General features: G+C 44.5%; 2 protein-coding genes across 2 annotated transcripts in view; one reads left to right on the forward strand and one right to left on the reverse strand.

The window, feature by feature from the left end:
• Positions 1–22,671, forward strand: part of nubp1 (nucleotide binding protein 1 (MinD homolog, E. coli)) — a 75,848-nt gene that overhangs the window by 33,127 nt on the left and 20,050 nt on the right. The window contains exons 4-5 of the mRNA XM_059654134.1: positions 14,364–14,432; positions 20,936–20,968. Of these exons, the coding sequence (XP_059510117.1) occupies positions 14,364–14,432; positions 20,936–20,968 (102 nt within the window). The remainder of the gene's footprint in view (positions 1–14,363; positions 14,433–20,935; positions 20,969–22,671) is intronic.
• LOC125462092 (Golgi apparatus membrane protein TVP23 homolog A-like) overlaps positions 15,979–22,671 on the reverse strand; it is a 74,470-nt gene continuing 67,777 nt past the window's right edge. Inside the window, exon 7 of the mRNA XM_059654135.1 lies at positions 15,979–22,023. Coding sequence (XP_059510118.1) covers positions 22,003–22,023 — 21 coding nt within the window. The 3' untranslated portion in view covers positions 15,979–22,002. The remainder of the gene's footprint in view (positions 22,024–22,671) is intronic.

Genomic DNA, 22,671 nt, shown 5'->3' on the forward strand with positions numbered 1-22,671 from the left:
AGGGACTGTTCCACGTAACCTACAAAGAGGCAGGCATAGCTGGGGCCCATGCGGGTGCCCATGGCCACCGCCTTAGTCTGTAGGAAGTGGGAGGAGTCAAAAGAGAAGTTGTTGAGGGTGAGGACGAGTTCAGCTAGGCGGATGAGTGTGTCGGTGGAGGGGGACTGGTCGGGCCTGCGGGACAGGAAGAAGCGGAGGGCCTTGAGGCCATCTGCATGTGGAATGCAGGCGGATAGGGACTGGATGTCCATGGTGAAAATGAGGTGTTGGGGACCAGGGAATTGGAAGTTCTGGAGGAGGTAGAGGACGTGGTTGGTGTCACGGATGTAGGTGGGGCGTTCCTGGACCAAGGGGTAGAAAATGGAGTCCAGATAGGTGGAGATGAGTTCGGTGGGGCAGGAGCAGGCGGAGACAATGGGTCGACCAGGGCAGGTGGGTTTGTGGAATTTGGGAAGGAGATAGAAGTGGGCCATGCGGGGTTGGGGAACAATGAGATTGGAGGCTGTGGGTGGGAGGTCACCTGAGGTGATGAGGCCATGAGGTCATTGGATGGTTTGGGAGATGATGGATTGGTACTCGGGGTGGGGTCATGATCAAGGGGGTGGTAGGAGTAGGTGTCGGAGAGTTGGCGTCTGTCCTCAGCAATGTAAAGGTCAGTGCGCCATACTACCACTGCGCCTCCCTTGTCTTCTATCTCCTCCTCCCGCCTCAAGCTACACCTCCATTTCCTACCTACTAACCTCATCCCGCCCCCTTGACCTGTTCGTCCTCCCCGGACTGACTTATCCCCTCCCTTCCTCCCCACCCATACTCTCCTCCCCACCTATCTTCTCCTCTATCCATCTTCAGTCTGCCTCTCCCTCTCTCCCTATTTATTTCAGAACCCTCTCCCCATCCCCCTTTTCTGATGAAGGGTCTAGGCCGGAAATGTCAGCTTTTGTGCTCCTGAGATGCTCCTTGTCCTGCTGTGTTCATCCAGCTCCACACTTTGTTATCTTGGATTCTCCAGCATCTGCAGTTCCCATTATCTTGGAATATTTTTGCTGTTCTTTCACTATTACAGGATAAGAATTCTAGCATCCTTTGCCTAACAGCACTGTGGATAAACCTTTACCCCAGTGGACTACAGCATTTCAAGATGGCAGCTCACCATCACATCCTCAAGGGTAATAAAGGATGGACAATAAACACTCTGGCCCAGCCAGAGATACCCACTTCCCATTAACCAATAAATTAAATGAAATATAAAACACTTCCAATCTAACTGAGTGGGTTTCAGGGTGTTTTATGTGAACCTTCTCTCCGTTTTTGCCTTAAATGTAGTGAAACCTTACATTGATATGAATGCTCCTCCCCAATTAATTCTGTATGCCCCACCTTGATTGTTCTCATCATACCTCTGGGCGAGATCTCAAACTTGAAATCTATAGTGATTGAATCTTCTGTGTTCTGCCTAGTTGTTCAGTCTGATGGCGCCTAGATAGGTTCCTGACATCTGGCTTTGGAAAGGAGCTTTCAAAGTATCATGATGGACAATGGTATGCCTCTCCACAAAGTATATAAACCCACCCTGATCACCTGATACTCAACATAAATGAATTAATTTGGAAGGACTGTGGTTTTGTGTGAGGGAAATGCTGTCATAGAACATTACAGCACAGTACAGGCCCTTCGGCCCTCGATGTTGTGCCGACCTGTCATACCGATCTCAAGCCCATCTAACCTACACTTCCATGTACGTCCATATGCTTGTCCAATGACGACTTAAATGTATCTAAAGTTGGCGAATCTACTACTGTTGCAGGCAAAGCGTTCCATTCCCTTACTACTCTCTGAGTAAAGAAACTACCTCTGACATCTGTCCTATATCTTTCACCCCTCAATTTAAAGCTATGGCCCCTCATGCTCGCCGTCACCATCCTAGGAAAAAGGCTCTCCCTATCCACCCTATCTAAACCTCTGATTATTTTATATGTTTCAATTAAGTCACCTCTCAACCACCTTCTCTCTAATGAAAACAGCCTCAAGTCCCTCAGCCTTTCCTCGTAAGACCTTCCCTCCATACCAGGCAACATCCTAGTAAATCTCCTCTGCACCCTTTCCAAAGCTTCCACATCCTTCTTATAATGCGGTGACCAGAACTGTACACAATACTCCAAGAGCGGCCGTACCAGAGTTTTGTACAGCTGCACCATAACCTCTTGACTCCGGAACTCGATCCCTCTATTAATAAAAGCTAAAACACAGTATGCCTTCTTAACAGCCCTGTCAACCTGGGTGGCAACTTTCAAAGATCTGTGTACATGGACACCGAGATCTCTCTGCTCATCTACACTACTAAGAATCTTACCATTAGCCCTGTACTTTGCCTTCCAGTTACTCCTACCAAAGTGCATCACCTCACACTTGTCTGTATTAAACTCCATTTGCCACCTCTCAGCCCAGCTCCGCAGCTTATCTACGTCTCTCTGCAACCTACAGCATCCTTCGTCACTGTCCACAACTCCACTGACCTTAGTGTCGTCTGCAAATTTACTAACCCATCCTTCTACGCCCTCAAGCAGGTCATTTATAAAAATGACAAACAGCAGTGGACCCAACACCGACCCTTGCGGTACACCACCAGTAACTGGTCTCCAGGATGAACATTTCCCATCAACTACTACCCTCTGTCTTCTTTCAGCAAGCCAATTTTCGATCCAAACTGCTATATCTCCCACAATTCCATTACTCCGCATTTTGTACAATAGCCTATTGTGGGGAACCTTATTGAACGCCTTGCTGAAATCCATATATACCACATTAACCAGTTTACTCTCATCTACCTGTTTGGTCACCTTCTCAAAGAACTCAATAAGGTTTGTGAGGCACGACCTTCCCTTCTCAAATCCATGCTGACTATCCCTAATCAAATTATTCTTTTCTAGATGATTATAAATCCTATCCCTTATCGCCTTTTCCAACACTTTACCAACAACTGAGGTAAGGCTCACTGGTCTATAATTACCAGGGTTGTCTCTACTCCCCTTCTGGAACAGGGGAACCACAGTTGCTATCCTCCAGTCATCTGGCACTATTCCTGTAGACAATGACGAGTTAAAGATCAAAGCCAAAGGCTCGGCAATCTCCTCCCTGGCTTCCCAGAGGATCCGAGGATAAATCCCATCCAGCCCAGGGGACTTATCTATCTTCACCCTCTGAAGGATTTCTAATACCTCTTCCTTGTGAACCTCAATCCCACCTTGTCTGGTAGCCTGTATCTCAGTATTCTCCTCGACAACATTGTCGTTTTCTAGAGTGAATACTGTTGAAAAATATTCATTTAGCGCTTCCCCTATCTCATCTGACTCCACACACAACTTACCACTACTATCCTCGATTGGCTCTAATCTTACTCTCGTCATTTTTTTATTCCTTAAATACCTATAGAAAGCCTTAAGGTTTACCCTGATCCTATCCGCCATCAAATTCTCATGTCTCCTCCTGGCTCTTCTGAGCTCTCTCTTTAGGTCTTTCCTGGCTACCTCGTAGCCCTTAAGTGCCCTAACTGAGCCTTCACATCTCATCCTAACATAAGCCGCCTTCTTCCTCTTGAAGAGAGATTCCACCTCCTTCGTAAACCACGGCTCCCGCACTCTACAGCTTCCTCCCTGCCTAACAGGTACATACTTATCTAGGTCACACAAACTCAAACTTGATTGACTTTTTTGAGGATGTAACTGACAAGATTGCTGCGGGCAGAGAAATAGACATTGTTTGCTTGGACTTTACTAAAGCCTTTGACAAAGTTCTGCGTGGTAGACGAATTAGTAAACTTAGATCACATGGGATAGAGAGTGACTGCATCTACATCCACCAATTTCTCTGGAAGTTGATACGACACACAAACCACTCTCTTTGTAAACAAAATGTCCCTTGTCTTTTTAAAATTTTTCACCTCTCACCTTAAAAATACTAATTGGATACAAAATTGGTTTAATAACAGGAGACAGTGATGGTGGTAATAAAGTGTGGAGCTGGATGAACACAGCAGGCCAAGCAGCATCTCAGGAGCACAAAAGCTGACGTTTCAGGCCTAGACCCTTCAACAGAGAGGGGGATGGGGTGAGGGTTCTGGAATAAATAGGGAGAGAGGGGGAGGCGGACCGAAGATGGAGAGAAAAGAAGATAGGTGGAGAGGGGATAGGTGGGGAGGTTGGGAGGGGATAGGTCAGTCCAGGGAAGACGGACAGGTCAAGGAGGTGGGATGAGGTTAGTAGGTAGGAGATGGAGATGCGGCTTGGAGTGGGAGGTGGGGATGGGTGAGAGGAAGAACAGGTTAGGGAGGCAGAGACAGGCTGAGCTGGTTTTGGGATGCAGTGGGTGGAGGGGAAGATCTGGGCTGGTTTTGGGATGCAGTGAGTGGAGGGGACGAGCTGGGCTGGTTGTGTGATGCAGTGGGGGGAGGGGAGATTTTGAAGCTTGTGAAGTCCACATTGATACCATTGGGCTGCAGGGTTCCCAAGCGGAATATGAGTTGCTGTTCCTGCAAACTTCGGGTGGCATCACTGTGGCACTGCAGGAGGCCCATGATGGACATGTCATCTAAAGAATGGGAGGGGGAGTGGAAATGGTTCGCGACTGGGAGGTGCAGTTGTTTGTTGCGAACCGAGCGGAGGTGTTCTGCAGAGCGGTCCCCACGCCTCTGCTTGGTTTCCCCGATGTAGAGGAAGCCACACCGGGTACAATGGATACAGTATGCCACATTGGCAGATGTGCAGGTGAACCTCTAATTAATGTGGAAGGTCATTTTGGGGCCTGGGATGGGGGTGAGGGAGGAGGTGTGGGGACAAGTGTAGCATTTCCTGCGGTTGCAGGGGAAGGTGCCAGGTGTGGTGGGGTTGGAGGGGAGTGTGGAGCAAACGAGGGAGTCACAGAGAAAGTGATCTCTCCGGAAGGCAGACAAGGGTGGAGATGGAAAAATGTCTTGGGTGGTGGGGTTGGATTGTAAATGGCGGAAGTGTCGGAGGATGATGCGTTGTGTCTGGAGGTTGGTGGCGTGGTGTGTGAGAACGAGGGAAATCCTCTTGGGGCGGTTGTGGCGGGGGCGGGGTGTGAAGGATGTGTTGCGGGAAATGCGTGAGACGCAGTTAAGGGCGTTCTCGACCACTGCGGGGGGAAAGTTGCGGTCTCTGAAGAACTTGGACATCTGGGATGTGCAGAAGTGGAGTGTCTCATCCTGGGAGCAGGTGCGGCGGAGGAATTGGGAATAGGGGATGGAATTTTTGCAGGAGAGTGGGTGGGAGGAGGTGTATTCTAGGTAGCTGTGGGAGTTGGTGGGCTTGAAATGGACATTAGTTTCTAGCTGGTTACCTGAGATGGAGACTGAGAGGTCCAGGAAAGTGAAGGATGTGTTGGAGATGGCCCAGGTGAACTTGAGATTGGGGTGGAAAGTGTTGATGAAGTGGATGAACTGTTCGAGCTCCTCTGGGGAGCAAGAGGCAGCGCCGATACAGTCATCAATGTAACGGAGGAAGAGGTGTGGTTTGGGGCCTGTGTAAGTGCGGAAGAGGGACTGTTCCATGTAACCTACAAAGAGGCAGGCATAGCTGGGGCCCATGCGGGTGCCCATGGCCACCCCCTTAGTCTGTAGTAGGTGAGAGGAATCGAAAGAGAAGTTGTTGAGGGTGAGGACGAGTTCGGCTGGGCGGATGAGAGTGTCGGTGGAGGGGGACTGGTCGGGCCTGCGGGACAGGAAGAAGCAGAGGGCCTTGAGGCCATCTGCATGAGGAATACAGGTGTTTAGGGACTGGACGTCCATGGTGAAAATGATGGTGGGTTGTTTTTGAGACCAGAGGCTTGTGACCAGCAGTGTTCCACTGTTCTTTGTCTTTTTTATAAATGATTTTGATGAGAATATAAAAATTGTGGTTATTAAGTTTGCAATGTTATTGAGATAGACAGTGAAGAAAATTATCAAAGATTACAGAGTTCTTGATCAGTTGGGTCAATTGGCTGAAGAGTGCCAGATGGAATTTAATTTGGATAAAGGTGAGGCTTTGCATTTTATTAGAATAAACAAAGGTAAAACTCATACAATTAAAAGTTTGGCCTAGTGGTCGAGCAGAGAGACCGAGAGTTTCAGGTGCATAATTCTTTGAAGTTTGCATCACAAATAGATAGGATGGTTAAGAAGGTGTTGAGCATGCTTGTTTTCGTTGCTGAGACTTTTAAGCAAAGGAGTTGGGACATCATGTTCAGGTTGTACAGGATGTAGTTGAGGCCTGTTCTGGAGTATTGTGTCTAGTCCTGGTGTCCCTGTTATAGGAATGATATTATTAAGCTGGAGATCGTTTAAAGAGATTTACCAGGATGTTGTCAGGATGGAGGGTTTGCATTATAAGGAGAGAATGGATAGACTGGGATGTTTTTCACTGCAGTGTACATTGAGGAGGTGACCTTATGGAGATTTATAAAATAATAAGGGGTAAAGGCAGGTGTCTTTTCCCTGGTGTGGGGAATTTCAAGACTAGGGGGCATATTTTTAAGGTGAGAGGTGAAAATTTTAAAAAAGACATGAGGGGCATTTTGTTTGCAAAGAGAGTGGTTTGTGTGTCGAAACAACTTCCAGAGAAAGTGGTGGATGCAGATACAGTCACAATGTTTAAAAGATATTTAGATAAGTACATGAGTAAAATGTTTGGAGGGATTTGGGCCAAATGCAGGCAGGTGGGACTAGTTCAGTTTGAGATTATGGTCTGCATGGACTGGTTGGACCTGTCTGTTTTGGAGCTGAATGATTCTGTTTAAAATATGTTGCAAAATTTAGAGCACTCGTTTTGACTCTGTACTGACTAAGCTGGCTCACGTGTGCTAACTTTGTGTGATTGAGCAGAAAATGGGCAGACCATGAATTCCCCTTTTCTTCACTGAAGCAATTACTGGTGTCATTTATGCCTGTGTCAGCTGGATGACATCTCAGTCACTTGACCAGTCCTCAAACACTGCGTAAAGCTGTTTTAGAAGATTTTCCTAATGGTGATAATTCTAGTGGTGATGAATCACTGAAGTGTGAAAGAGGAAGTCTTTCTTTAGAAAGTGCTTGACTGTAAAGATTCCTTCACCATCTAAGATAACATGGTGTGGAGCTGGATGAACACAACAGGCCAAGCAGCATCATAGGAACAGGAAAGCTGACGTTTCGGGCCTAGACCGTTCTTCAGAAACAGGGGAGGGGAAGGGGGTTCTGAAATAAATAGGGAGAGAGGGGGAGGCGGATAGAAGGTGGATAGAGGAGAAGATAGGTAGAGAGGAAACAGACTGGTCAAAGAGACGGGGATGGAGCCAGTAAAGGTGAATGTAGGTGGGAAGGTAGGGAGGAGATAGGTCAGTCCAGGGAGGACGGACAGGTCAAGAAAGTGGGATGAGGTTAGTAGGTAGGAATTGCGGGTAGGGCTTGAGGTGGGAGGAGGGGATAGGTGGGAGAAAGGACAGATTAGGGAGATGGGGACAAGTTGGGCTGGTTTTGGGATGCAGCAGGGAAAGGGGAGATTTTGAAGCTTTCCACATTGATACCATTGGGCTGCAGGGTTCCCAAGCGGAATATGAGTTGATGTTCCTGTAACCTTCGGGTAGCATCATTGTGGCACTGCAGGAGGCCCAGGATGGACATGTCACCTAAAGAATGGGAGGGCGAGTTGAAATGGTTCGCGACCGGGAGGTGCAGTTGTTTAGTGCAAGCCAAGCGTAGTTGTTCTGCAAAGTGGTCCCCAAGCCTCCGCTTGGTTTCCCTGATGTAGAGGAGGTCACAACGGGAACAGTGGATGCAATATACCACATTGGCAGATGTACAGGTGAACATTTGCTTGATGTGGAAAGTTTTCTTGGACCCTGGGATGGGGGTGAGGGACGAGGTGTAGGGGCAGATGTAGCACTTCCTGCGGTTGCAGGGGAAGGTGCCGGGTGTGGTGGGGCTGGAGGGGAGTGTGGAGCGGACAAGGGAGTCACAGAGAGAATGGTCCCTCCGGAAGGCAGATAAGGGTGGGGAAGGAAAAATGTCTTTGGTGGTGGGTTCGGATTGCAGATGGAAGAAGTGTCGGAGGATGATACATTGGATCTGGAGATTGGTGGGGTGGTACTTGAGGACGAGGGGGATACGGTTTTGGTTTATATTGTGGGGAGGGGGTGTCATCTAAATTGGCTTGGATTCCTTTCAAAATAGATTATCTGCCATTGTCTCAACTGCTTATGAGACATCTTGATTCACCTTGCGTGTCTTTCTGCCTCTGCCACTCTTGGCATCACTCAATGCGACAGAAATAGGGACAAACTGCAGATGGCCCTGTAAAATCTGGCTTTTGTAAACATTGCAGTCCTCTTATTCATGGATCATTTTTATTCTAACCAAAGAACTGCAGAAAAGGGAAGTCTATTTAATCCATATGAACCTCTTCCGGACTGCAGCATTAGCCCAACATCACCGTCCTGGGCATTACCATTAACCGGAAACTCAGCTGGATCAGCCATATAAACGCTATCGTTACAAAAGCAGGCCAGAGGCTGGGAAACCTGCTGCAAGTAACTTACCTCCTGACTGCCCAGAGCCTGTCCACAATCTACAAGGCACAAGCCAGGAGTGGGGTGGAATACTCCTCACTTACCTGGATGAGTGCAGCCCCAACAACACTCAAGAAGGTTGACACCATCCAAGACAAAGCAGCCTGCTTGACTGGCACAACATCCACAAACATCCACTCCCTCCACCACTGATGCTCATTAGCAGTAGTGTATACCATCTGCAAATCATACTGGACAGATTCATCAATGATCCTAAGACAGCACCTTTCAAACCCATGACTCCAAGCATCTAGAAGGTCAAGGGTAACGGATAGATGGGAACACCATTTCCTGCAAGTTCCCTTCGAAGCCTTTCGCCATCCTGACTCCTATCACCGTTCCTTTACTGTCAGTGGGTCAAAATCCTAGGGCACTGTAATGACAGTGTGGGTCTACCCACACCACAGGGTCTGCAGCAGTTCAAGAAGGCAGTTCACCAGCACCTTCTTCAAGGTAAATGGGAGCAGGTAATGAATGCTGGCCCAGCTAATGGCACCCACATCCTATGAGAGAATTTTTAAAATGTGTGGAAACAAAAGAACAGCAATAAATGTGGCAATGGAAATATTCTGGAAACAAAACCTTGGGGCAGACTGAATGGCTTCGCATCACATGAACATTTGTCAGCCTTTCTGTTATTCACTCACCTCAGCAGGGGGTTAGATCCTCAACAATGGGTGCTGGTGGGTTGTTAACCCGACTTGTCCCTGCCTTTGTACACATGTGCATGATTTCGAGCAGAGGCCACTTGTTAGTGAAAAAGGACACACACTCTGCCAGTTTGTGAACCTCTGATCCCTGTCCCCCACCCTACATATTCAATGTACAGGATATTGCATGAGTCACATCTGCAGTCCTTATTATCTCCAAGTCTCTGAAAACTATACTGCAAAGATTTTTTTGTAAGGATGCCCACCTTGAAGACGTTTTCCTCCTGCCTCTGAAGAGTGCTCAGTGAGTCTCTCTCCCACTGCAACCCCTGGCTATTTCTGCCCTGAAGCTCTTCAACCACATTCTGAAGACAGCCACGTCTCCTTCCTCAGTGCCTGTCTGCACTGCAGGCTTATCCCCAATGGTCTTCAAATAACGTTCAGACCATAACTGAAGGAACAACACCTGATATTTTGCCTTTGGAGCTTATAGCCCAATGGCCTGAATATTGACTTCACAAGCTTCAAAATCTCTCCACCCTCAACTAGTGCATCTATCTGCTCCATCCTTCCCGCTGATCAACCACAATAACCCCCTACCTGCATCTATTTATCTCCATTTTACCTACACTCCCTCCCAGCCCCACCCCTTTCCCTGTATTTATTTCTGGGCTCCCTCCCCCCTCGCCAGTCCTGATGAAGGATTTTGGCCTGAAATGTTGACCTCCCTGCTCCTTGGGTGCTGTCTGACCAGCTGTGCTTTTCCAGCTCCACTTTTATTGACTCCAGCTTCCAGCATCTGCAGCCCTTACTGTCTCCAGGTCATTGCTGAGGCCACCTTTGGAATACTACATTCAATTCTGGTCTCCCAGCTATTGAAAAGATGTTGCTCAACTTGAAAAGGCACAGAAAACATTTACTGGCATGTTTCTAGAGTGGGAGGGTTTGAGCAATAGGGAGAGGCAGAAGCTGAGGGGTGACTTTATAGAATCATGGGGGACATGAATAAGGTGAATAGCTAAGATCTTTTCCCCAGAGTAGGAGAGTCCAAAACTAGAGGGCATAGGTTTAAGGTGAGAGGGGAAAAGATATGAGACCTGAGGAGCAACATTTTCATGCAGAGGGTTGTGTGTGTATGGAATAAAAGCCATTTTGATGGGTATATGAATAGGAAGGGTTTAGAGTGATATGGGCCATTTGCTGGCTAATGGGACTAGATACAATGAATACTGGTTTTAGGAACTCCTGTAGTGCAGTGGTAATGTTCCTACCTCTGAGTCAGGATCCCTGTATTCAAGTCCCACTTGCTCCAGAGGTCCGAACAGGTTGATTAGAAAATATCTAGAGGTTGGCTTTGCCAGTGATGCTCTCCTGTGAATGAATTTTACAAAGACTTAGAACATAGAACATAGAACATAGAACAGTACAGCACAGAACAGGCCCTTCAGCCCACAATGTTGTGCCGACCATTGATCCTCATGTATGCACCCTCAAATTTCTGTGACCATATACATGTCCAGCAGTCTCTTAAATGACCCCAATGACCTTGCTTCCACAACTGCTGCTGGCAACGCATTCCATGCTCTCACAACTCTCTGCGTAAAGAACCTGCCTCTGACATCCCCTCGATACTTTCCACCAACCAGCTTAAAACTATGACCCCTCGTGCTAGCCATTTCTGCCCTGGGAAATAGTCTCTGGCTATCAACTCTATCTATGCCTCTCATTATCTTGTATACTTCACTTAGGTCCCCTCTCCTCCTCCTTTTCTCCAATGAAAAGAGACCGAGCTCAGTCAACCTCTCTTCATAAGATAAGCCCTCCAGTCCAGGCAGCATCCTGGTAAACCTCCTCTGAACCCTCTCCAAAGCATCCACATCTTTCCTATAATAGGGCGCCCAGAACTGGACGCAGTATTCCAAGTGCGGTCTAACCAAAGTTTTATAGAGCTGCAACAAGATCTCACGACTCTTAAACTCAATCCCCCTGTTAATGAAAGCCAAAACACCATATGCTTTCTTAACAACCCTGTCCACTTGGGTGGCCATTTTAAGGGATCTATTTCTTTGGGGTTTTGTACTAGGAACTCTTCTCTTTAAAGAGATGACTGGATTCTATGGACTATGGACAATGGACCAATCTTGGCTCATACTACAGCTTTGAAAAAAATGGGATGCATGTCCCCAGCACTAAACATGTCCGCTGAGATCTTGTGCCTGTTTAGAGTATTCCCCTCTTCCTGTAACATTAGTCAGCCACAATGGAGCCTCTTTTGCTAGTTATGTGTTTGCCCATGTGTAGCTGGCATCAGTGTGTGCACAGTCACCTCCTGTCTGTGCGGAGTGTTGGGCAGCCCCCTTTCCTACCTTGCCCCGCACATTCCTCCTCCATACCTGTTCCCAAATATTCAGCAAGTTTTAAGAGATCAAGGCCATTCAGGAGGCCACACTTGTCAAATCCATGTCATTACCAGCATCACCTTACTGCAATCCTTGGCTTTACTCTCCATGCAAGATTTATGTTACCACAGCTGCCCTGTGAATATTTGGGGAGTACGCTATTTGTGATAAGCGCATGCTGTGCCATGATGCAGCCCTGCAACACTGTTTCTGCTGTCACTGAGGGCCACCTAACAATGCCACTGATAGAATAGAATCATCAAATGCCTACAGTATGGAAGTATTGGCCCATTGAGTCCACTTTGACCCTCCAAAGGGTATCCTATCCATGTAACCCTGAAACCGCCATGGCTAAACCACCTAACCTAGATATCCCTGGACACTGGCCAATATAGCATGGCAGTCCACCTAACCTGCATATCTGTGGACTGTCGGGGGAAACCACCATGCCCAGAGGAAACCCATGAAGACACATGAAGAATATACAAACTCCACACAGACAATCACCCGAGTGTGGAATTGAATGCCAGGTCTCTGGCATTATGAGACAGCGGTGCTAACCACTGAGCCACCCTGCCACCCATGGTGCTGCCAAGAAGACATCCCAACTAGTGGTATGAAAGAGAAAGAGTTGGTAGACTGTTTGTGTGACTGGAGGCTGTTTCCAGTGGTGTATGACAGGGACCAGTGCTGGATCCCCCTACTGTTTATGAAATATTTACTTCTGTATTGTTTATGTACATGTATGTATGCATTGGTCTGGTGGGGAGGAGGGAATAGTTGGTGGTGTTGCAAAGTGTGTTTGCAGATGTCATGAAGGCTGGCCATGTGGTTGACAGAGAGGAAGAAGGTCTTAGGTTACAGTTGGACTGGTCAGATGGAATTTAACTCTGTGGTGTGGTGTGTGGTGATGTACATCGGAAGAAGTGACAAGAAATGTGAGTGCACAATGTATGGCAAGACGTGAGGAAGCTCAGAACAATACAGAGATCTTAGAGTACATGTTTGTGGATTCCTGAAGGCATGACAAGTTAATATGGTAGTTGAAAAAATGAAAGGGACATTTGCCTTTTTCAGTCGAGGCACAGATTATAGGAAGAAGAGGGAAATGTTGATGCTGTACAGAGCATTGGTTTGGCCCCAGCTGGAGCAGTGTGTGCAGTTCTGGTCGCTACACTATAAGGCAGGATGTGTTTGTACTGGAGAGGGAGCAGAAGAGATTCACCAGGATATTGTCTGGCATGGATGAGTTCTTTTACCACCACACTCTGTCTCCAAACCCAAAGCCAAATTTGCATCCAATTTGCCAAGTTACCCTGTAACACTGGATCCCGGTTTCATTATCAGTCCCACATCTGGGACCCTGTCGAAGGCTCTGCCAAAATCTATGTCAACGACACCAACTGCATGACACTCACCTACACATGATCAGTTTTACCTTAGAGGTGACATTAAATCACAGTAATGTCTGTTGTGCTGAGCTGGTCTTTTGAGGTAGTGATTGATGCTTAGTTTTGATATTGACGGTGTTTGTAAATAATAAATGCTCATTTTATGATTCTGGATTTCTTGTTTCAAGTTGCTTCCAGTAAAATGCCCTGTTGTTCTGATGTAGCTAGCTCCATCTGCTGTTCTTTGATAAGTTTGCTGCAGAGGGTTAGCTTTTCATTCACATTTCACCATGGTACTCTTGGTATCATTACTGGGAAATTGCTGAATCCCACTTAATTATGGCCTGTCTCTGCTGTTGAGATTGGAGAAAAAAGATCACATTTAGACAAATTTTTGTGTAAAGTTGCTTGTTTTTCTTTGCATTTTTGAAGTACCTAGGAGCTTTCCCTAAAGAGGTGACTGCTAACATATCAGGCAGTGGTAGATTCTTGGTTTTCATTGTTTTATCCTCTAACACAGTTAATATTATAAACACTGACCTGGCTCTTGCCAGCCCATAATACTTGTTTTGCACAGCATCAATTTCCCACAGCATTACCTATTTAAACAGGGAAATCATGGGTCCACACTTAAAATCAACCTGGCTGTTTCTCTCTACAAATACAGATTGTGTCATTCAGTATCGACACCAATTTTATTTAGAATCATAGAATCCCTACAGTGTGGGAGCAGGCCATTTGGCCCATCAAGTCCACATCCATCCCCCGAAGAGCATCCTACCGAATCCATGCCCTGCATTTCCCATGGCTAATCCACCTAAGCTTGCACATCTCTGGACACTGTGGGAATTTAGCATGGCCAGTCCACCTAACCTGCACATGTTTGGACTGTGGGAGGAAACCGGAGCACTCGGAGGAAACCCACGCAGTCACAGGGAGAATGTGCAAACTCCACACAGACAGTCGCCCGAGGGAGGAATTGAACCCAGGTCCCTGGTGCTGTGAGGCTGCTGTGCCAACCACTGAGCCACCGTGCCACTCCCTGCATTTGCATCTTTTTGTTAATAAACAACAGGCTTATTCATGTTTAACTTTTGTAAGAAAATGGAGGACACGCTCAAACATATCCTTTGCTTGTCTCAATGAGCATAGATTACTCCAGAGAACAGCCAGTGGGAAGAATTTTGCAGTGGAGGAGCTAAATAGTGGATTTAGTAGTCCTAATAGTACTATTTCCTTGTCCTGTAGTTTGATTTCTGTATTCATGTAATGCAATTCAGGATTTACATGTGCATGATTTTCATTCTTTATATTTTTCCTGATTACAGGTTGCGCTTCTGGATGTGGATGTGTGTGGCCCATCCATTCCAAAAATAATGGGAGTGGAAGGTGAACAGGTAAGGGAGAAGTTCCTCAATGGTGATGAATTGAATAATCTTTCATGAACATTAGATCGAATGGAAGCTTTTCAAGCTGCTAATTGGGTAGTGTGGCATTGTATCCTTTTTTTCACTGTCAAGATGTGAACAACACTGTGGAGAATGGTGGTGGTAACTGAGTGGCTTGTTGGAGCATTTTGGAGAGCAGGAGATAGTGGCATAGTGGTAATGTCACAGGATTTGTAATTCTTGGGGAAATTAAATTCTGTTCATAAAATCTAGAATTGGGAAGCTAGGCTCAGCAATGAAACTATCCTTGATTGTTGTAAAACCACATCCAGTTAACTAATGATCTTTCAGGAAGGATATCTGCCTCCCTTTTCTAGTTTGGACTGCAAGAGACTCCAGATCTACGACAATGTGATTGATTCTCAACTGCCCGATAGAATGAGCTTAGCAAGCCTTTCAGTACAAGGGCAGTTAGAGATAAGCAGAAAGGTGCTGATCTAACTGGCAGTGCTGTATCTCATAACATTTTGGCTATGGTTCTAGAGTCCTATATTAGCCAGAGTTTAGAGTCACATAGAGGCCAGACTGGATAAAAGATATTCTTCCTTAATGGATATTAGTGAGCTAGATGAGTTTTAACAGCAATCTGACAGAACTGCAGAAGCTGGAAATCAGAAACAAAAGCAGAAATTGCTGGAAAATCTCAGCAGGTCTGGCAGCATCTGTGGAGAGAAATCCAAGTTAACGTTTCAGGTCTGGTGACTGTTACTCAGAATTGTTTTCTCTCCACAGATGCTGCCACACCTGCTGAGCTTTTACTGCAATTTCTGTTTTAGTTTAATGGTAATCCAGTGGGTTTACCATTAAGGATGCTAGCATTCCAAATTTGTTCAATTAATGAAATTTCCTAGTTGCCATGATGGTTTTGCTTGCTAAACCATTTCCTTATATCTCTTCACACAACTCAGTGCAACACAGTGTTACATATGGAAAACACTTTTAAAAAAAGTAAGTTTACTGTATATGGCAACATGGGTATAGTTTGACAGTATAACGTCTTCTGGCTTTCTGTTGTATCTCTAACAGTGCCTTTTTATTTGTATTCAGATGGCTGGTTGTGCAGCCTGGCACAGGGACAGTCATTAGTGAAATACCAAGATCCTATTCAGAATATTTGTCACTGTATATGACCCATCTATTGGACCACTGTTTGTGGCTACTTATTGAGTAGCTCCCTGACATTCCATGGACTTAAGCCAACCCATAATCATTAACATCATCAACTCTTAATGGTGGAGAAATGATGTCAAAAGTTCAGCAGAACCACAGGCAATGCATTAAAAGTTAATTCAATTCTTTCATTATAAATTGGATCTGTTTACAATCCCTCAGTAAGTTCATTGAGTTCCCAAATCCTTGTGATCAATAAATCAGTCATTTTTACAATTGTAAGCATCTTACACCTACCTGTATTAGTAATTCTGTGGAGGTGCCGGTGTTGGACTGGGGTGGACAAAGTCAGAAGTCACAGAACACCAGGTTGTAGTCCAATAGGTTTATTTAAAATCACAAGCTTTTGAAGCATTGCTTCTTTGTCAGGTGATGTCCCTTCAACAAAATAACTGTGAAATGGAGATCCATCGGCGGAAAGTACAATATCGTGGGTTTCAGAAAGAGAATTCATGCAGGGATCAGCGAAAACTGCTCATTTGGTACATGGGAAAATTTGTAATGCTTCTTGAAGGTCAGAGTGAACCCCACAACATAAATGATTACAGCATAGTCCAATATAACATCATGATTACAGTGTGGTTCAGTGTGTTATAGTAACCATAATGTTATTTACTGTACTATAGTAATTACAGCATAATTCAGTACAGCAGAATGATCACAGCATAGTTCAATACAGTATAGTGATCGCAACCCAGTTCAGTAAAATGTAGTTATTACCGTCTAGTTCAGTATAGTAAAGTGCTCACAGAGTAGTTCAGTATAGCATAGTGATTACAGTCTAGCTCATAGTAAAGCATTGTATTTTTTGAATTGAATTTTACTGATATAAGTTGGTTGGTGTTGAATTCTATGAAACAGATTAAATGTTGAATTTCAGGATCATAAACTGATTGGTGCAGTGAGCAGAATGTCAGGAAGCTCCAAATAAAGGTTGAACCGGTTTACACTGGAATATCTTTGAGGTTATGTTGAGCTTCGTTGGAGCATATAGGAAACTGAGGATCATAGCAAAGCAGGGAATTACAGGGATAAACGACAGGGATTTTTCCTATACAGTGGTCTCCCCAATGTACAATGTTATGAGCAGTGAATCATGTATGTTAATTTGAAATTTTCACCTGGACAGTGTGTTCTGGGCCTAGAAGAGGTTTCAAAAAAAAAGGTCAGTTGTCGCATCACCTACACCCTTTAAAATTTGTTCATGTTCATGGACATTACTGGCCAGGCCAGTATTTATTGCCTGTCCCTAATCGCCCAGAGGACAGTTAAGAGCCAGTCATATTGCTGTGGGTCAGGAATGACATGAGGATCACACCAGATAAGGATGGCAGATTTCCTTCCCCAAAGGACATTAGTGAGCCAGATGGGTTTTTTTGACAGTCAACCACAGTTTAATGGCCATCACTAGACTAGCTTTTTATTCCAGATTTTTATTGATTCAAATTCCACCATCTGCCACGTGCAGTGACATTACCACTGCCTCTCGTCTTGAGTGGAAAGTTGCGAGAGAAAGGGGAGGCGTGTTGAAGGTGGCTTGAAGGGCAGACAAGGTGCACACAGATGTAGCAAATTATAGTAAAACTCCTCTGGAATGCTGAAAGGGGATCAGAAGGTGTGTTTGATGATGGTGTCGAAGTGGTAGAAATGGTGCAGAACAATTGTATATGGTAGCTGGTGGGGTAGAATGTGAGGACAAGGAAAACCCTATGTGGTCCTGGGAAAAGAGTGGGAGTAGAAATGCAGGAAATGGGATGGAAGCAGTCAACCACCCTGTTAGCCATGTTTGGGGTGGACTCCTCAGATTGAGGGGAAAATGTAAGTTCCGGAGGTGCCAGTATGAGGTTTGCATCATTTAGAAGGGTCTTAAACCATTGGTGACATAGTTTACCTAGTTCAGAAAGCATGGTGGTCTTACCTATTCATCGTCTCACCTGCAGCTGCCTTGTGTGTAAGCAGTGGCTCAGCAGGCAGCACTTCTGTCTCCGAGCCAGGACGTGATGTGTTCAAGCCCCACTCCGGTGACTTGGACACAGAAGCCTGGGCTGAAACTCGGTGCAATACTAAAGCTGAAAGTAAAAGATTTCATAGCCTCATTTCGAAGAAGTGAGTTATTCCTGTCTCCTGGTCGAATATGTATCTCTGAAACAACATCACTGAAACACAATAGGTGGTCATTATCACCTTTGTTTATGGGGGCTTTTTGTGCACAAATCCGATACTAACTTCCCTACATTGCAACAATAAGTACACAACTTCAAAAAGTACTTTGTTCATTGTTAACTGTTTTTGGGCATCCCGATTTCCAATTTAATCAGGTCAAATGAAGCCAGAGCTTCCTTCAAGTCCATTTGAAACTGTTCTTCATAAATTTAGTTTAAACATTTCTTTTTGACCTCTGTGGGTGATTCTGTCTAGGCCAGCATTTATTGCCCATCCCAAATTGCCCAGAGGGTAGTTAACATTTCTGTTGGCCTAGAGTCACATGTAGGTCAGACCAGGTGAGGATGGCAGATTTCCTTCTCTAAAAGAGCTTTGTGAAACAGATGAGTTTTTCTAACAGTCGGCGGGGATTTCATGGTTAGATCTTAATTGAATTCAAATTGCACCATCTACCACAGGGTGATTTGACCTTGGGGCCCCAGAACATGATCTGGGTTTCTGGATTAATTATCAAGTGATAATGCTAGGCCATTGCCTTCGCTGGTTTATTCGACCTTGCTGTAGGAAGGATATTGTTAAACTTGAAAGGGTTCAGAAAAGATGTACAAAGATGTTGCCAGGGTTGGAGAGTTTGAGCTATAGAGAGAGAGTGAAAAGACTTGGTCTGTCTTCCCTAGAGTGTCAGAGGCTGAGGAGTGACCCTATCGAATTTTATAACATCATGAAGATAGGGTGAATAGCCAAGGTCTTTTCCCCAGGGTTCAAAACCAGAGGGCATAGATTTAAGGTAAGCGGGGAAAGATTTAAAAGGGACCTATAGGGCAACGTTTTCATGCAGAGGATGATGTGTGTATGGAATAAGCTGCCAGAGAAAGTGGTGGAGACAGGGACAATAACAAAATTTAAAAGGCATCTGGATGGATACATCAGTAGGAAGGATTTAGAGGTATTTGGGCTAAATGCTGTTAAATGGGACTAGATTAATTTAATCTGGTTGGCATTAACAAGTTGGACTGAAGGTTCTGTTTCTGTGCTGTTTATCTCTATGACATAATGACCAAATTGTCAATGATTTGCCACAACTGTGTTCGATTTCCAAAGTATGCTCAATCTCTGAACTGTAGAGGGTCTGCTGCATTAGAATCTGAGGGAGGGAATGACGGCTCAGCAGCACCACCTGCTGCACCTTTTGTGTACTGCAATAGATCAGAAACATGATTTTCAGAAGTCTTGAATCACAATTCTGTGCTCAGCGCCACCAAAATACTTTATGAACAGATTTTGTGAATATCACTACTATTTCTGGGTTTTTCCCCCATTCCTATCAAAAGTAGGAGTATTTACTTACAACCATTTGGAATGTAAAATTAAAAGGACTTTTTAAAAATAGTTCCATTTAGTACAGAGGGTAGTTTGTTGCGAAAATACTGTTTTGTAGTTCTGGTTAGATGCTTAAATTGGAGTTAATGTTTAAAATACTTAAACTCTAATTCTGTAGATTAGATTACAAATTGATTGACTACACAGCGTCCAGGACAAGAAGTGGTCTGCGGCCAAATTAGTTTACGTGATTTAAGGCAGAGAAATAAGAAATTATCGCATTAAAATTAGTACATTGTGTAGCTAGAGACACTCCTTGTGACATAAGATTCCTTCTGTTGAAGAAAGTTCTGTGGCTGATTAGGTTTCATTGCATTCCCCCAATTCAGCAGTGAACTGGATCTTAGGTGAAAGAAGAACAGAAATGGCTGGAAAAGCTCAGCGGGTCTGGCAGCGTCTGTGAAGAGAAATTAGAGTGATCCTTCCTCAGAACTTAGCCAATCTTCTCATTTCTCTGCCTTAAAGTACTGCCTACACTCACTGTTTCTGATAACACATCTCGACTTAATCACTTGCTGAGTACAGAATTACTTACTGGCAATATCCCTAAAATTTCAGCACACAACCCTTAACATATGCCTTTGTGTGTTAAAAGTTTTTTTTTAAAATTAGACATCCCTTTTACAGTTAGGGATAATGTCACTGGACTAGCAACCTAGAGCCGCAGGTTGACACTCAGGAGGCTCAAGTTCAAACCCCACTGCAGCGGCTGGTGGCATTTAATTAATAAAATCTGGAATTAAAGCTAGTCACAATAATAATAATGATGGCCATGACACTATCGTCAGTTGTTGTAGTGAAAGCTAATCCAGTTCACCAGCATCCTCCATGGGAGGAAATCTGTCATCCTTACCTGGTCTGGCCTATACGTGACTCCATACACACAGCACTGTGGCTTAGCTGATATCAGGGAAATATTTTGTTGGGGGAAGAAGAATTGTGTGTATGAGTTGGTAGGTCATGTTGCGGCTGTACAAGACATTGGTTCTGCCACTTTTGGAGTATTGTGTGCACTTGTGGTCTTCTTGCTATTGGAAGGATGTTGTGAAACTTGAAACGGTTCAGAAAAGATTTACAAGGATCTTGTCAGGGTTGGAGAGTTTGAGGTGCAAGGAGAGGCTGAATAGGCTGAGGCTATTTTCCATGGAGTGTCAGAGGCTGAGGGGGAACCTTATAGAGGTTTTTAAAATCATGAGAGGCATGGATAGGGTACATAGGCAAGGTTTTTTCCTCAGGGTGGGAGAGTCCAAAACTAAAGGGCATGGGTTTAAGGTGAGAGGGGAAAGTTATAAAAGGGACCTAAGGGACAACTTTTTCACACAGACAGTGATGTGTGTATGGAATGAGTTGCCAGAGGTGGAGGCTGGTACAATTACAACATTTAAAAAGGATGGATATATGAATAGGAAGGGTTTAGAGGGATATGGGCCAAATGCTGGCAAATGGGACCAGATTTGTGTAGGATATCTCATCTGCATGGAAGGGACTGTTTCCATGCTGTATATATCTATGATTCTATGATAATTACCAATGTCATATTATTAAGGAGCTTAAATTAAGTTAACAACAAAATAACATGGTCATGAATATAACTTACAGCAGCAAAAATCTTATTCCACACACTTGCCAACCTTTAATGTAAGCAATATGTTGATTTAAATTAATCCTTAAATGTGCATGCTAAGAATTTAAAAGCAAGTCTATTAATTAAATTCTATCCATCCCTTCTATTCTCACAGGTACACCAGAGTGGGTCAGGATGGTCTCCAGTGGTAGGTATTGCGTTGTTGAATTGTTGGCATGTCTAAATCTGACCTAGCGAGCAGCCAGGCTTGTGGGGAGTACAGGTTGGAGAATTGCAATTGTACCATTTCTAGTCCTATCCTCACACAATGTACCTTTTCGAATGAGAAATATAAAACAAAGAACCGTAAGCTTTGGAAATTAAAACAGAAACAGAAAGTGCTGGAGAAGCTGAGTAGATCTGATAGCGTCTGCAGAGAGAAAAACAGTTAACATTTCAAGTCCAGACGCCATCATGTGAGGCTTTTGAAAAACACTGAAAATTATTAACAGTACTAAATGAGGCAATTTACCCAATATATCATAATGGCTGTGATTTCAGTGTGTTTTGTTAAGATCAGTTTTAGCGAAAGGTTCCCCAATTTATTATGGTGCCACATGGAGTATCCCAATTTATTAAGTTCCTGACTGAGGAGTGGTGAACCAGTATCCCTTCTTTATTCATCCATTCCCACCCCTCCTCTTGGTTGCAATAAGATTAATTTAAGAAGGATCCCTTAACCTTGTGGATATCTTTTTCTCAGACCAAATGTATGTTTTAGAAGCAGCCCTTTTAACCTGGCTGTCTTGAGTTAACAAGAGTGAATTTATTAGTTGCTGAATGCGAGAAGAAACAATAATGCAGCACACATGCACACAGATTAGGAATAAGAAATCAATCCAAAATAATTTTTTAAAATACAGATCAGTCTGTGAGTCATTCATGAAGTGTAGATAGTAGAGCATTGCAACCATTAGTGATTCACCGATAGCATTGGTACTGATGGTTGATCGGGTCATTTCAAGTTTATTGTCTTTGTGGTTGAATGAATTTCTTTTGTCCTGGTTCCTTTCTTTGGTGTCTGGCAGCGCTCAAACTGTGAGAGTGTCTAATCCCTGCCTTTATCTGCAGTGCAGGGATGTTTAGTGTTGGTTCTCAAAGCTGTGACCTTCACAGTACAATAGTCCATGCAGAAGAACATCAGACTGACACACGCTGACAGAGTTGAAGCTCGCTTCGAAACTACGTTTTTTTTGCATATCTCTGGAAGGACAAAATGCAAACATGTCTGCAGGAGATGGCTTCCTAGCGAGTGGAGGCTAGGTAGTCATTATCTCTTATGGTAGCCATCCCTCTCATTATCTCTTCCTGTTTGAAGCTTTGCTGACTCTGTGTGGATATAACATTCTAGAATTTCTCTGCAGACAACCATTGAATTTATATCTGCTGTCATGTTGGCTCTATCGTTCCTTTTTTAAGGGCAGGTATGCTCCATAGAACATAACAGTGCAGTATAGGCCCTTTGGTCCTCAATGTTGCGCCAACCTGTGAACCCAATATGAAATCCACCTAACCTACACTATTCCATTATCATCCATATGTTTATCCAATGACCATTTAAATGCCCTTAAAGTTGGCGAGTCAATTACTGTTGCAGGCAGGGCATTCCACGGTCATGACATTCACTTTGCTTCCTCTTTGGCCCCTTTTGATTTGTTCTCTGTTATACAGTGGCTTCAAATACATGCACAAAATTCTGTCATCATTAGAGATTTTATACAAGTTCTCCATTTTACAATTGTTACGTTCGTTGTACCTCCCACTTTATTAGAATGTTGGTTTACTGCGCACATTTGAGAATTTGTTGAACTACACCCTAACCACATTGCTACAATCTATATTGATGGTTTC

Source organism: Stegostoma tigrinum, chromosome 23 (assembly GCF_030684315.1).
Source record: "Stegostoma tigrinum isolate sSteTig4 chromosome 23, sSteTig4.hap1, whole genome shotgun sequence".
Taxonomy (NCBI): Eukaryota; Metazoa; Chordata; class Chondrichthyes; order Orectolobiformes; family Stegostomatidae; genus Stegostoma; species Stegostoma tigrinum.